This window comes from Austrofundulus limnaeus, unplaced genomic scaffold, assembly GCF_001266775.1.
Source record: "Austrofundulus limnaeus strain Quisiro unplaced genomic scaffold, Austrofundulus_limnaeus-1.0 Scaffold271, whole genome shotgun sequence".
Classification (NCBI taxonomy): domain Eukaryota; kingdom Metazoa; phylum Chordata; class Actinopteri; order Cyprinodontiformes; family Rivulidae; genus Austrofundulus; species Austrofundulus limnaeus.
Genome location: NW_013952673.1, coordinates 83,541 through 97,891, shown reverse-complemented (window position 1 = coordinate 97,891; position 14,351 = coordinate 83,541). Strand labels below are relative to the sequence as shown.

The following is a 14,351-nucleotide window of genomic DNA, read 5'->3' as shown; positions in this document are numbered from 1 at the left end:
CCACCAGACAGTCCACCCCTAACTGAACCCCCCCCCCCAAAAAAAATGGCCATCACAGAGCGGGGTAGGTCAAGAGAAAAAAAAGACCCCGATACACCTGAAACATGGACATAAACTGGAGAATGAGGAAAGCCAAAAAATGTGGACCGAGGCCACAAAATTGGCTACATGCAAGTGCACTTATTAGCCAGTAATTGTCACATTAATCTGTATTGGCTAAATGCCACAACTAATCGTAATAAATTTTTCTGCCAATATTGCTCAACCCTACTGTGGAGGTATACAAGTATGGACAAAGTGTACACAAAGTGTTTTTCAGGACTGGTTTTACACTGTGTTTGGTCAYATGGTGTGTATTGACTGTAGACCAATACTATCTATATTAAACATGGGAATGAATAATCATTTGTTACAGTATTATGGCCCTGTCACACTAGACAACTTATGCCAACTTATGAACATTTTAAAGACATCTACATTTAAGATGGAATTGAAAAAATCAACAGGAAGCTTCTTTTTGGTGTGTACATAATGTGATTTGAACAAATTGATCAAATATATAACTTTTATTAGCAATTTAGACATAAAAATGTTTTGTAAGTTGGCATAAGTTGTCTAGTGTGACAGGGCCTACAGTAAGAATTGGTCCATTGAACAACTTTTAAAAGTCTGGCAGTGGAAACGTGCTCACATTTGACAGCATGGAGCACTCTGTTGTCCAGGGGCTTGCGGCTCGGGTCGTTGGTGGATGACCGGATCCCCGTTCCGCAGCTGTTGGCCAGAGTATTCCTGATGCACCGAAAATGGAAATGAGTTGCACGGAACAGAGGAAAGCAGAAATAGTTTTTTTTTTATTCTTCAGAAGCAGGCACAAAAATAAACTTTATTTTGCTAAATTAAAACTTCTATCTCAGGATGAAACACATGCAGAAATAGACCTAAAGAGGTAGAAAAAAAAAACCTGTCAAAGAAGGCAGCCAGCAGCCTCCTCAGCAGCACCTTGTGTCTGGTCCCAGCACTCACATGACAGTTCATGAGCTGTGCTCGCGAAATATACACAGAAGTACCTGCAAAAAAATAAAAATAATAATTAATTAAATAACTAAACAAGAGAAAAAAATCCAAACAAGCAACACATTAATTTTCCTACTAAACAACAGTATACTCTTACTCTATGGTTTCCATTTACATTGTTGCAGTGGAGTTTGCACTTGAACCATTATTATCTGATGTTAGCAGGTTATTGTAGCTTGTATATTTTTACAGCAGAACAGTAACTGTCTTTCTGCACACTGATTTCGTCCCTCCCTTTCTACATTCCTGCCTTATGCTCGATTTAAACGCACACATTTACACTCCGTTATAAAGTAAAGAATGCGACCACGCCTGAAGCTAACGCGGAGATTACCACAGGATGTCTTTGACATAAACCCCAACGAGTCACAGGTGCAACACAACCCTACACTTCAGTGCCAAGCCCCGTCATCCCTGCAGTGCTGTCGTTAAGTATGTGCRTACATGTCAGCGTTTCTTTGGAGGTGGTTAAAGTGAAAATGGTTTTCAGAACTGAAACAAGATTAGAACATTCCAAGATGATATGGAAGCAGAAACGATTCGTAAAGGCCTAGCATTTGTTGAAGGAGAACACATCTCCTGCTGCTTTGCATGCTGGGGATTTAGACCAGGGGTGGGCAGTCTTGATGCTTGAGGGCCTCTATACTGCATGTTTTACTTCTTTACCTGCTCTGACACACCTGATTCAGTGATTAAATTATTACATTTTTTGTAAGTTTCTTAAAAAAATTGTCCAGAGGTTTATGAGATAATTTAGTAACAGACAGACAGACACACACRAACACAGACTCACATGCACATATACAGGCAAAAACATTATCCYGCCTTCACCCTTTGGTGGCAGGCAATAAATATAGAGATAAAGTGTAATAAAATGCATTGTTTTTTAATCMGTSCATTCTGTATTATCCTGGGCAGYGACACAGAAAGCTGGCGTTTATCCCACTAAGAGGAGGAGGAGTTCAATGTTTATCAGAGACAGACAACCAGTCAAACTGAAAACACTTTCCATTTACAATTATCATTAAAACAAACACGACTCTGAACTGTGGTTGGAAAGAGGAGCACCTGGAGGAAACCTACACAGTATGCAAACACCACATGGAATAAAAAATCCCTGTTTTTCCTACAAGTAACCTATGCTAATTATTTTAATATTTACCATAAGTATCATAAAATAACTAAAAACAACGGTATTGATAACATTAGCCATTCCTTCATCTTAAAATTACATTTTACAATATGTTTTCTATTCCCTTTCATTTTAAGAAGCAGCAGGTTTCAATCATTTGAACGGCTCACATACCTGAGACTAACTCCAGCTTCTCAGCAGGGTCTCCCTCCTCGTACAGTTTGGAATGACAGCGGTTGCCTATCTGAGCGATGAGTTCTGCAGGGAGACAGGTAAGGTCTCGGCCTCTCATCCGACCCCGAGTCTCTGTGTGGTCTGGTAGAGCCTCGACCCGCTCGCCAGCAGCTGGGGAAACACGGTAAACACCTTGTATCCATACATACATGACATTTGGTACTTCGGACTTCAAAGCATGACGACTGTGTCCAAATTCAGGGGCTGCGTCGTTCRAAGGACGAATTTGAAGGCCAAAAGCTGTCCAAATTCAAAGGCTCCTCAAATTGCGGCCCACAAATGCATCCTCCTTTTTCCCTGATTTGAGGGACAGGTCTGGGTCTCAGCCCACCATATCCCAAGAYGCACTGCGAGCAGACGAAGCGAGAAACAGGAGTACAGTTTTAAATAAAAATCTGGCGGTATAAAATTTAAAAGTTTAGAGCGGTTGTGTTGTTCGACTCATCATTTGCATAGACATGCTTTTTTTWAATTCAGGGCAGCGACACAGAAAGCTGGCRTTTATCCCACTAAGAGGAGGAGGAGTTCAGGATTGAGGTGGGTCGGGCATCTGGTAAGGATGCCTCCTGGACGCCTCCCTGGTGAGGTATTCCGGGCACGTCCCACCGGGAGGAGGCCCCGAGGAAGACCCAGGACACGCTGGAGGGACTATGTCTCTCGGCTGGCCTGGGAACGCCTTGGAGTTCCCCCGGAGGAGCTGGAAGAAGTGGCTGGGGAGAGGGAGGTCTGGGCCTCCCTTCTGAAGCTGCTGCCCCCGCGACCCGACCCCGGATAGGCGGAAGAAAATGGATGGATGGATGGATGSWTKYTAAAAATATTATTCAGGTCAGAAATCATCGTGAACCAACTCGTGTAGCGGGTCCCACCGTTCTGTAAGTATTGACTATAAGCTAATTAGGTTAATTTATATTTAATAATATTAATAAAAACCAGACCCTTGTCCTTCACTTTGCTTCGTATGAGGGTCTGGACTCGCGGCTATAGAGAAGTGATTCTTGCTGGAGGCGTGGCCTCTGCTGAAGTTTAAAATGATTGGATCGGTTGGCCGCGTCGTATGTCGCTGTGAAGGAGGCTAAGCTAAAAAGCTAACCAGAAATCGTGTGCRCTGTAAACAACCCTACTGAGAGGAGAGAAGTACCGAGCTGAACAATACTACTGTAAATGAGAGCTGCTGCTTTGTCAGACAAATCGAATTTAATTTGAAAGTTGTATCAACATGGACTGGCTTCATTCACTTCACTGCCGTATGCTAAACTAACTAGCAGACACTGCGCAGAAAATCGACGTCACTCCAAACTCTGCCTTCTGTTTGCTGATTGGCCCAGGTGAAATAAACTACAAGCAGACACTGCGCAGAAAATCGACGTTCTGTTCTCTGATTGGCCCGAATGAAATGCTCCCGAAGAAATCCTTGTCTATGGGAGCAGAGAAGGGAAACAATAATTGAGCGGAACTGCATAGGAAGGCGAGGGCCAGGCTAGATCTTCAGTGCTTCTGCTTGGCGTCATCACAGTTGCTAGGTGTCAGGACATACGTCAGGGTAAGGGTGAGAATAAAGCTGAAGGCTAGATTGTCCAAATTCACAGCCACTTCCTTTCGATCTTCCCAGGTGACCAAAGACCCGGCCAAATAGACTGGGTCCTTTGAAAGACACAGCCCCGGATTTTGGACAAAGCCAATGTGTGTACCAACCAGACAGAACAAGAAAAGTTGTAGACACTCTAAATTACCTGCAGCTCCCATGTTGAGCATACTGTACATCGTATACATGTTGCAGATTTGCCTGTACTGCTCTTCAGCACTTTCATCTGTCCCTTCTTCTTCCTCTTCATCATCRTGGTAACTGATGGGCGAGTCGCTAGCGTAGGTGCTCAGGGTCCCGGGGCTGGCACCCTCTGACATGCCGAGCCCTGTTGCGGACGTCCCGTTGGTGCTGGCATTTCCGCTACTCCCGCCACCGCCMACCATCCCGGCCAGGCTAGTTGTGTTGGCACTCATACCCATGGCCAGCCCCAGGGCTCCGGGGCTTTGGATAGCACTGCCTCGTACTGTTTCTTGGGAGTACCGGGCTGCTTTCCTGGCCCCGCCTCCTCCGCCCGAGCCTCCGCCTCCTCCATCTCGGCTGCTGCCGCCCTCCCACAGCCGCTTGGCTACAGGGGTACAGACTACAGAATAAGGAGCGGCTGCTTCTGTCTGGTTGGTCGGCTGCTCCGCTTTGACTCGTGAAACAAGTGGTAACGGAGTCAGGCTGGAGGGAGGCCGGACTGCGCCATTACCCGTCTGTGTTACGGGGCTCTGAGGCTCCGATGGTGGGGTTTCCTCTGTGTGAAGACCCTGGGAGTCACAACTAGGGGAGGATACCTAGAAATAATGTAGACATTAAAGTTATTAGGATTCATGGCTACAGTTTTAATAAAGAAATTATGTGGTCTGGTTTATTTTCTGAAGCTTTGGACTTTAAGTTATTTTAGTAAAAGTCATAAGAATTTTTGTAAYGTAACATAAAAATCAGATGGTACTTTTAGAAGTTAGAAAGTCTAAAAATGTGTAAGGGATTTCTTTGAGAGAGGGAATGTGTAACTGTTATTGCTGAACTTTTCCTTCTGGTCTTATTTGACCAACAAAGATTTTTTTGTTTGTTTGGATTCAAACTTGTACTTTTTGTTATTTTTTATTAACCATATTGACGAGAACATCAGCATTTAACTTAAAAAATTAACTTTAAGTTTCTGGGATGTTCTAYTTCTTTTTTTAGCTACAGAAAAACYAAGTAGGAAAATAATCAACTMATTTTTTATTTATAGTCTGGTACTTGTGAATGTTATAGTCTATACAACTTCCCAAAACTTCACTTTTTAAAAGGTACTCACACTTGATGATATTTATCTAACTATCTACATTTGATTAGTTGAACTTAACTCCTACTATGGAAGATGTTGGGCTGGAGCTAATTTTTATTACACTGTTTCCATTCTGTATTCCAGCTTTGCCTTTACTTTTRCCTCACAGCTTTGACAAGTTATTTTCAACTAAAAAGTCCTACCTTGAGGAAAAACTCAGTGCCTTTTTCCATGATCTGTTGGATCTGAAGGAAGCCGGCAGTGTACATGAGGAGAAATTGGTCTCCCACTGTCATGCTGAGGCGACCTGTGTAGCAGAAAGCCAGAATCTGCTGGAAGCTCTGAGGCTGCACAGCCGGTGGGAGCTCGACTACGGTGGGGTTCGTCTCGTTGCCATTACCCCCTGAACCATTGCCGCCGCCACTGCTGAAAAGGTCCCGGAAATACGAGCTGCTGGCAGCCAGAACAGCTCGATGAGCCTGAGGCAACAGAAAAGGGAAGAAAAGGTTTTACATTGGAGCTTTTTAGAATTAGAATATTAAATGCAAAATTTTAGGCCTTTTTGATTTACTGAAACCAGTGCAGCTCTCCACAAAACGTTTTAAAGCATCCCTAAATTCTTTCTGCTCTGCTTCCAAGGAGACAGACCTTTTTGCAATCTTCTGGACTTTGGCTGAATTTTCTGCAGTTCAGTTCTTGTACCTGACCATGACAGCACATGTGTGCTTATATAAAACAAGCATAGCGACAGGGAAGGACAAAAAAGGTCAGTCCCTAAAAACTATATACAGCAGATAGAACTGTAACTGAAATCATGTCTTTAATAAACTTACCTGATGCAGAAACTGTGTTTTGGTTCACAAAATTTGCCTGCAGCATCTGTCTTTTTATTTTAAAAATATAAATAAATAACCCTTTGAGGAAAATCAAATTCTTGGAGTTTTAAATTTGTCTTAGAGGACAGTTTTTGCCAAGAAACCAGATGCCGTTGACATAACATCAACACTTCCAATAAACCTGAATGATGTCATCTTTCTGAGAAACAACTCCAAGAAAAAAAAAAACTCATCAAAACTTAAATTTAATATYAAAATAAAACATAAAACTAGGTTCTGTGATTTTGTTGAGGTTTTAAATATTGTTTGATCAATAAAACTGTATTTTTATGGTGTACTCCAATAATCCAAGTAATCAGTTTATTTCATCTGGATTTTAATAACATAACAGTAGAGAAAAGTAAAAACCTATTTTGATAAGATATCCTTATATAACACCATCCATTTGAATGTCAGCACTAGGGGTGCACCAAATGCAGTTTTCTGGCCGATCACCAATCTTTAAAAAGTCTGACCTGCTGATTCYGATTTTGGCTGATACCGATTTTTTAAAAAACTGACACTATCAGGTCACAATACAACTTCAATGTTCCAATCTTATTTTTTTGAAAAACACTGAATAATACCCTTGAATCAATACGAAGTTGTTTGAACTGGACCTTAGGTAGTGCTCACAGCAGAGCAAAAGAGGACAGTGGCTGATTTTCAGACCTTTGTGGAGGTAGATGAGAAGCCAGTATTTTCCACTGATCTTATCTAAGTATCAGCCAATCCCCAATTTCCCAAAATTTGAGAAATCAGTGCCAATAAATTGGAGCCAATTTATCGATGAACCCTTACTCAGAATCTCTGTCCAAGAACAAAGTTTTAACCCTTAATGACACCTAATGCCACAGAGGCACAAACTGATCTGAATACCCTCAAATCCTAATGTTTTTTTTTTAGTTAAATTCACAATTATTAAATTTATACCTTAAAGGTGTGGCCCTTGACCACAACGGAGACGTCGCAGTAGAGGCCTTGCAGCCGCTGCTCGTTCAGACACTCTAAAATGTTGTTGCCAAAGTTTGGGATCGCCATCTGGAGGGTCTGGGCCATGGTGCGCCTACGCACACCACCAAAGGGTTTTGCTAAGAAAGAAAAAGCAGAAAGACAAACAGAGAGGAAGTGAATCCAGGTCTGTTGCTAACCTTTTAACGAATATAACAGGATGAGAGGAGGAAATGTTTGTGCTGCTGGGTCAATTTTTTTTAGGGCAAGACTTTTCAAACATCAGTAAATCTTGAGAACTACAGGGCTGGCTTTGACATTTTTCACACTGATACCTGCGGAGCAGCTGGACGGGTTAACACTTTGATTCATGGCTTCTGCAGCTTTATGAGTGGGACAGAGGCCACACGGTGGGAGAACTTGGACAGATAGACAGGCAGCAATGACAAAAACTGTTCTTGTACTGTCTCTTTGGTGCAAGGAGAGTTTCAGAGGACAGTGTGTGGGGGAGGAGGAGCAATGTGGCAAAGCTGTGGTAAAGACAGAGCTGAAGACAGACTTCAGAGAAAACAGACAATAAAGCAGGCCAAATTCAACTTCTAAACATACAGCCAGTTTGATAAAARTCATTATGTATAGTACATGTTACTACTGCTAACTCTGACCCATTATAACAACCTATTAACTCTTTGCGTTAAGAAGATTTCTCTTAATAGAAAGCAGGAAGGTTGGCAGCTTTTACTGAAACTTCCATTGATAATCTGCATCATATTAATCCTACCTAAAACTTCAGCTTTGCATGAGTTGTAGTTTCAAGGATAAGCTCAGGAAAAGCCTTTATTTTTTATGTTTTGTGCTGTCCTTAAATAACTGGGTCATGTTCTTTTATTTTACGTGCAAAAGTGTGTGTGTGGTCTCTAAATAAAAACCACATTGCATGTTACAATTCACCTCAATCTACAGTTGAAGGCAAACAATCGCACATGGTCTGTGCCTTCACTTGTATCCAACAATATGCGTTCTAGATAAAAGCGTACCTTCATTTGTCAAAATGAGGACTGATTAAACTATTGCTTTATACGGTTGGAAAAAAAAAGAAATTTTCTTGTACATATCCGATCTCTTATATTAAAAAGCACATGAAAATGCATGTGATGTAATGTGTGTTTAGCACATGGAAATATAATTGTGAAACTTGTTTAACGTGGGAAATTCTTGTATATTACCATGTGAAACTCACACCACATTTAATGAATGACTCTGGGTCCTTCCATGACTCTTCAGCCACTTTGCAGTTAGCGCTGTATGTGTTCCATTTTGTCAATTTTGTTTTTATTAGTACTGCGTTATTTTACTTGCTTTCATTTACATTCTATATTGACTCTTATATATTGTTCTTTGAGTTTAACCGGGACCGTGAGAATGCAATGTTATTTCAGCCCATGTTTAACATGTGATGCAAATGAAAATAAAGCATCCATGAATACTAGTTTAAAAACCACTTGTGCTTTTGTTTACACTAGATTTACACTGACTAAAAGGTACTCCCTTACTGTATGAACCCTAAACCTAATTTTAACTACCATATTTATTCATGTATAATACGATTTCGAGTATAATATGATCATCGTTATTTGAGCTTAAAAAGCATTAAAAATCTAATTATAAATAACCCATGTATAATACTACCCCCCGGATGATTTTAGGGTTAAATTTCTAGTATTATACATGAATAAATATCAGATATAAGAAAATCTTGTGATGGCGATAATATTTGTAATTATTGCGATGACAGTATCTGATGCGATTTGTCTTTTTTTCTTTCCTCGCTTTGTAAGCAGTACTTCCTACTCTATGGGACCTTTACCATTTTTGTCAATGTCATTAATGTGTGGTGTTAGCTTTCGCTGCTGTGAGACTCTGTCCTACTGTCTAAATATTGCTTAAGCATGAAAAATACAACCTCTAAACTCTTGAAATACATTAGTCAACAATTAYTGCATTCCAAACCATCCTTTGCGATATGAATATTGCACACACTGATATTGCGATGATGATATTTTTGTGATATATTGTGCAGCCCTAATCAACGGTGCTTTTGAGAATCGATACGGTATCTGGAAAGGGTATCAATATTTTCTTACACCCCTAATAATTAGTTTTTTGTTTTAACTATTTGAAATAGAACAGAATAAAAAAAATGCTGATTAATCCTGCCAAACTGGTGACGTGACCTTTCCTCTTTTATCCAGTTTTTCCTCTCRAGCTGTTGCACYCATTCTCTCTTTTCGTTCTTTTTTTAAGCAGTTATGAACACAGTGGTGAAACACAAAACTGCTACTGTGTATGTTACTCAACAGCTTGTTGCTAGCTTACCAAAGAGTGAGTGAGTTAGTCAGTCGATGCCACCAACCATGCTTGACTGGACTGTGAGAGATCGAGCGGCTAAATCCTTTCCTCTGCCTGCATCCCCCCAGAAYGCTGTGTGATTCTGGATGAGTGTAGTGAAATTATCAACATTCTACCAGACATATTTTCTAATGATATTGATCCCATATTTAYTGCAATAYATTTTGTTYTTGTTTTATCGCCCAGCCCTAYCAGCCAATCATAAAATAAATGCTAGAACTTGAGATCCTCACCACACTTTTTCTTMATTTCTAATTATTCTTTAAGTTATCCCCCTTGACTATTGTCCTAGGACATAATTATTCCCAAATTCTGACCAGAAAACATAACTGGTCCAAATCTGGGTTTGAAAAAAAAAACAAAACCACTCAGGTACAAATTGGTAAAGGAGACAAAGTGACCAGCTCTCCTACTRTACTTTGATGTAGTTATTTCTACTTATGTTCTACCTGGCAACGCATATTCTACATTCTCAATTTATGTGCTTTTCCCTTTATCTACGACTATAGTCTATAAACAGAACTGGCAATTTCAGCACTTCAAATATACACAGACTCTGTAAGACAAAGGCAAACTCTACTGAAGTGTGTATAACTTTCACCAGACATTCTTGACCTCCTATGACTACATGCTGCTCTCATACACACACGGAGAGACAAATAAACACAAGATAACTACGTTACTGAGGGGATAAAGTGACTGAAGCCCACCCTGCGAGAGGTACACAACCAATTTTGGTGCGACAGACTGATGGAGGCCCTGGAGTGAGCCGCCCCATCATATCCAAAGCCTTTCATTTGGGACCTAGCCAAGCTCCAGGGTAAAAGAGAAATGCTTGCTTTGTCTCTGTCTCACTCAAGCTCCCTCTCCCTCATACTAAAACACAGATGCTCACACACACACACAAACTCAAACAAACCCACAAAAGGCACACTGACTCACACACACACACACACACACAGCCATTAGACAATACTGCTTGTTTACAGTTTGGCGAGCCGCGGTGAGCACACATGCGTGCACATGAAGACACACAAACACTGAGGCTGAGAGCAGGGTGTGTTTGCACAGTTTGTCCTGACAGTCACAGAGAATGTGACTGTGTGTGTGCGTTTGCCGTTATGTGTGTCTGTATATGCTCTAAGGAGGGGCAGCAGAGATCAGAGGGATCATGTTTTAAAACTACAGAATACATTAACAAATAGTCTGCAGTGATAGTTTGCAGCCTGGAGAGAAAAGTAGGTGAAGCATTAATCGATTTTCATATTTWAAAAAAAAATGTTATGTTACTCTGTGATGAAAAAGCTTTTGACATATTTCAAGACTTTCTTGTTAGTCTAGTTGTGCCGTACAAATGCAGTTTTGCATTTTGCTTTATTAATGATTAAGCCACTATTACACCTGACAGTCTATTCATATTTTCTGCCTGCATACCWGTGCAGCTCCTCTCAAGTCAAGACAGCTGCAGGTCTGATTTCTGATTAGTCATATCAAAGCAGCACGTTCATTCTAGACATTTCCATTAAAAATGTATGCATTTTCACACACGTTTGAGCCTCTTCCTGAGATGTTTAAAGTCGAAGGAATGATGTGGGAAAGTTAAGTATCTAATGAATAAATGGATGGAAGAGAGGCGGCAGTTTAGCTGCAAGATAAACTTATRATGGCAGACCACCAAGGAGACGCCAGTCTGTGTCATTCTGTTTATATAAACGTGAAATAGTGTTCAGGTGGGCCGACTTTAYTCTGTTTTCCCATCGTGGCTGAAAGCGCCTAAACGTTTCATCCGCAGCAGGCCTTGCAGGAGGTGGCTAACGCGGCTAAGCTAACAGTACAGTCACATATTTCGGCTTCGCCATCCACCTCGCTCATCCCTCCGGAGCCGCAGGACGAGAGGCAAAAACATTTCCGCGTCAGAACATGAAATGAAACACTTACTGCCCGAGCGGACGAGGTGGTCGTGCTGTGCGGTCGCCGCTCGTCGAGCACCCCGACCCCCCTGTCTTATTTAAATATTTCGGCGGCGGGGGCCATGGCTAACCCCTGGCATCCTCCATTCCGCCGACATCAACAGGTCATCCCAGGACATGCAGCAGCTGAGGGGCGAGCCAGACCGAACCAGTGCGGCACGGAGAGGGGGTGGTGGAAGGAGGGGAGCATAACAAGGCACAATTCTTTCTTTGCAACCGGTGTTGTGTGTGCTCCCCCCAACCAAAAAAAAAAAAAAAAAAAAAAAAACAACCTTTTATGATTTTATCGCACGTTTTCCTGTACCTTTAAATGGGACTTACTTAAAACGTCTCGCACTGAAAGGTGCTCATTAAACCTTTGTCTGGAGAAAGTTTGGGTTCAAAGTTTTAATATCAGAAAAACCGACCCCCCCCCGCCACCACCAACAATCTTCTTCCGGCGCCGGTGTACCCCGATAGGACACCCCCCGCCCCCTCCCTCTTCACCCAACAAACACACACACATACCGGGCAAAAATAAAGGCACTCACCGCCTCGCTGGGGGGGAGCTGATGGTGCCGAGATTATCTATCTTTTCTCTTCTTTTTTTCTTTCTTTCTTTTTGGTTTGGTTCAAAGGAGGTGACACAACACTCTCAGCCTCCCCAGTTTTCCTCCTCCTCGCTCCGGGCGGCCATTCAAGTGAGAGAGAAGCGGCGATGGCAGAGCCATCGAGGGCGGCACAGGATCCCAGGGGATTGCGGAACACAGAGCCACTGATCGCTCGCAGAGGTAGAGGAGGAGGAAGCGGCATGACGCGCGCGTTCAGCCGCATGATCGGTCGGAGAAGACCTGTCCCACCACCATGAAGGAGGAGGAGGAGGAGAGGGTTTGCGCATTTGGCACAGCCTTCAAAACGTGAGAGGAGACTATCTGAGCGGAGGATTTGAGGGAAGAAAAAGTAGGCCGACTGTTTAAACTTGACTGAACTCTGGGAGTAAATAAATTAGGAATAAACACGAACCCGTGGAGACTGTAAAATATATTTATTTAGTAAATGCTGGATATGTTTACATTGTCTGTTTGCTCATGCTCTAAGTTATGTAAAGTATTTTTTGTAAGCCTAACGCAAAATAGAAACTGTTAAAACCTAAAGTCTAAATTGATGACAATATTACAGACAGAATTATTACACCTGTGGGGAAAAAAGAACTTTAAAAATAGAGTCATATGAAAAATCTTGGGCACCCTTGTTAACTTTCCTGATTTACCTCTACCATTTATTTACCTTTACCATTTATTTACCTTTACCATTGATTTACCTCATTTACCATTGATTATTTGGAGTAAAAATATCAGTTAAATATCTCATATAGGGGACAAACAGTGATATTTGAGAAGTGAAATGAAGATATGATTTACAGAAAGTGTGCAATAATTGTAAATTGTAAATAAAATAATTGTAAATTGTAAATATCTTATAATTAGTTCTGTCCAAGTTTAATGGTAATTTGTTGTGTTGAAACCAGTTTTGTATTTTCACAAATTCTTCTTGCATTTGCTCTAACATTCATTCTAGATCTTTACCCAATAAATAAATAAATAAATAAATAAGTGTGTGTGTGTGTGTGTGCAATAATTGTAAATTGTAAATAAAATAATTGTAAATTGTAAATATCATATAATTAGTTCTGTCCAAGTTGAATGGTAATTTGTTGTGTTGAAACCAGTTTTGTATTTTCACAAATTCTTCTTGCATTTGCTCTAACATTCATTCTAGATCTTTACCCAATAAATAAATAAATAAATAAATAAGTGTGTGTGTGTGTGTGTGTGTGTGTGTGTGTGTGTGTGTGTGTGTGTGTGTGTGTGTGTGTGTGTGTGTGTGTGTGTGTGTGTGTGTGTGTGTCGTCAGCGAACAAAATGCATTTAAATAATCCTGACGCACTGACCAAATCATTTACATATAGGATAAACAATTTTGGTCCAAGTACAGGATCCTGAGGAACTCCACATGTGATTTCACAGAGTTCAGGTCTTACATCATGTACTTGTACAAACTGCTTCCTATTTTCCAAATGACTAGATATCCACCCACTGCAATGCTGGTCCTCTAATCCCATGTTTGTTCAGTTTTCCAAGGAGAATGCTATGGTCAATCGTGTCGAATGCTTTCTAAAATCTGCATAAATACTGCAGGCTCAATATTGTTTTTTGTCAATAGCATTTGTTATATGTTCTGTCAGTTCCATGAGAGCCATTGAAGTAGAGTAATTGGCTCTAAAACCATACTGACTGCTACTTACGATGTTATTTTTAATGATGAATTGATCTAATCTGATCACAAAAAGCTTCTCCAAGATTTTTGAGAATTGTGGTAATAAGGATATTGGTCTATAATTACTAAACATATATTTCTCACCATTTTTATAAATAGGAATTAGCTTGGCTATTTTCATATTGTTAGGAAATGTTCCTGTTGAAAATGATAAATTACATGTATATGTAAAGGGCTTAACAACATAGGGCATTATTTCCTTAACAAACATCATATCCATGTTCACCCAATCTCTTAACCTCTTATCCAACATTTTTCTACAGTACTCATTATCTCTTCTTCATCAGTTTCACTAAGAAAGATGCTGTTTGCACAACCATTGTTTCAGTTATGTCATCAACTTTTGGTATTTGAGCAGCAAGACTTGGACCAACATTCATATAATAATGATTGAATTATTTTGCTATTTCACTTTGATCATAAAGTGCCTTATTTTCTTTTACAAAGTATTGTGATATCCCCGATTGTACCTTGTGCTTTTTAAAGACACTTTTCATGACTCCCCATGTTGCTTTTGGATCACCATTTCTTTTTCCTCACTATAATATTC

At 40.7% G+C, this 14,351-nt stretch overlaps 1 protein-coding gene across 2 annotated transcripts in view; it reads right to left on the bottom strand.

Moving 5' to 3' along the window:
- Window positions 1-12,708, bottom strand: part of nacc1a (nucleus accumbens associated 1, BEN and BTB (POZ) domain containing a) — a 16,231-nt gene extending 3,523 nt beyond the window's left edge. Inside the window, exons 1-7 of one of the 2 annotated variants that reach the window (XM_014020889.1) lie at window positions 12,016-12,708; window positions 7,089-7,246; window positions 5,484-5,759; window positions 4,171-4,801; window positions 2,381-2,551; window positions 962-1,067; window positions 692-789 (exon numbers count right to left, since the gene is read on the bottom strand). In XM_014020889.1, coding sequence (XP_013876343.1) covers window positions 692-789; window positions 962-1,067; window positions 2,381-2,551; window positions 4,171-4,801; window positions 5,484-5,759; window positions 7,089-7,214 — 1,408 coding nt within the window. In that variant the 5' untranslated portion in view covers window positions 7,215-7,246; window positions 12,016-12,708. Of the gene's footprint in view, window positions 1-691; window positions 790-961; window positions 1,068-2,380; window positions 2,552-4,170; window positions 4,802-5,483; window positions 5,760-7,088; window positions 7,247-11,453; window positions 11,993-12,015 lie in introns of those variants that run through there. The other variant, XM_014020890.1, reaches the window with a different exon arrangement.
- Between the last annotated feature and the right edge of the window lie 1,643 nt (window positions 12,709-14,351).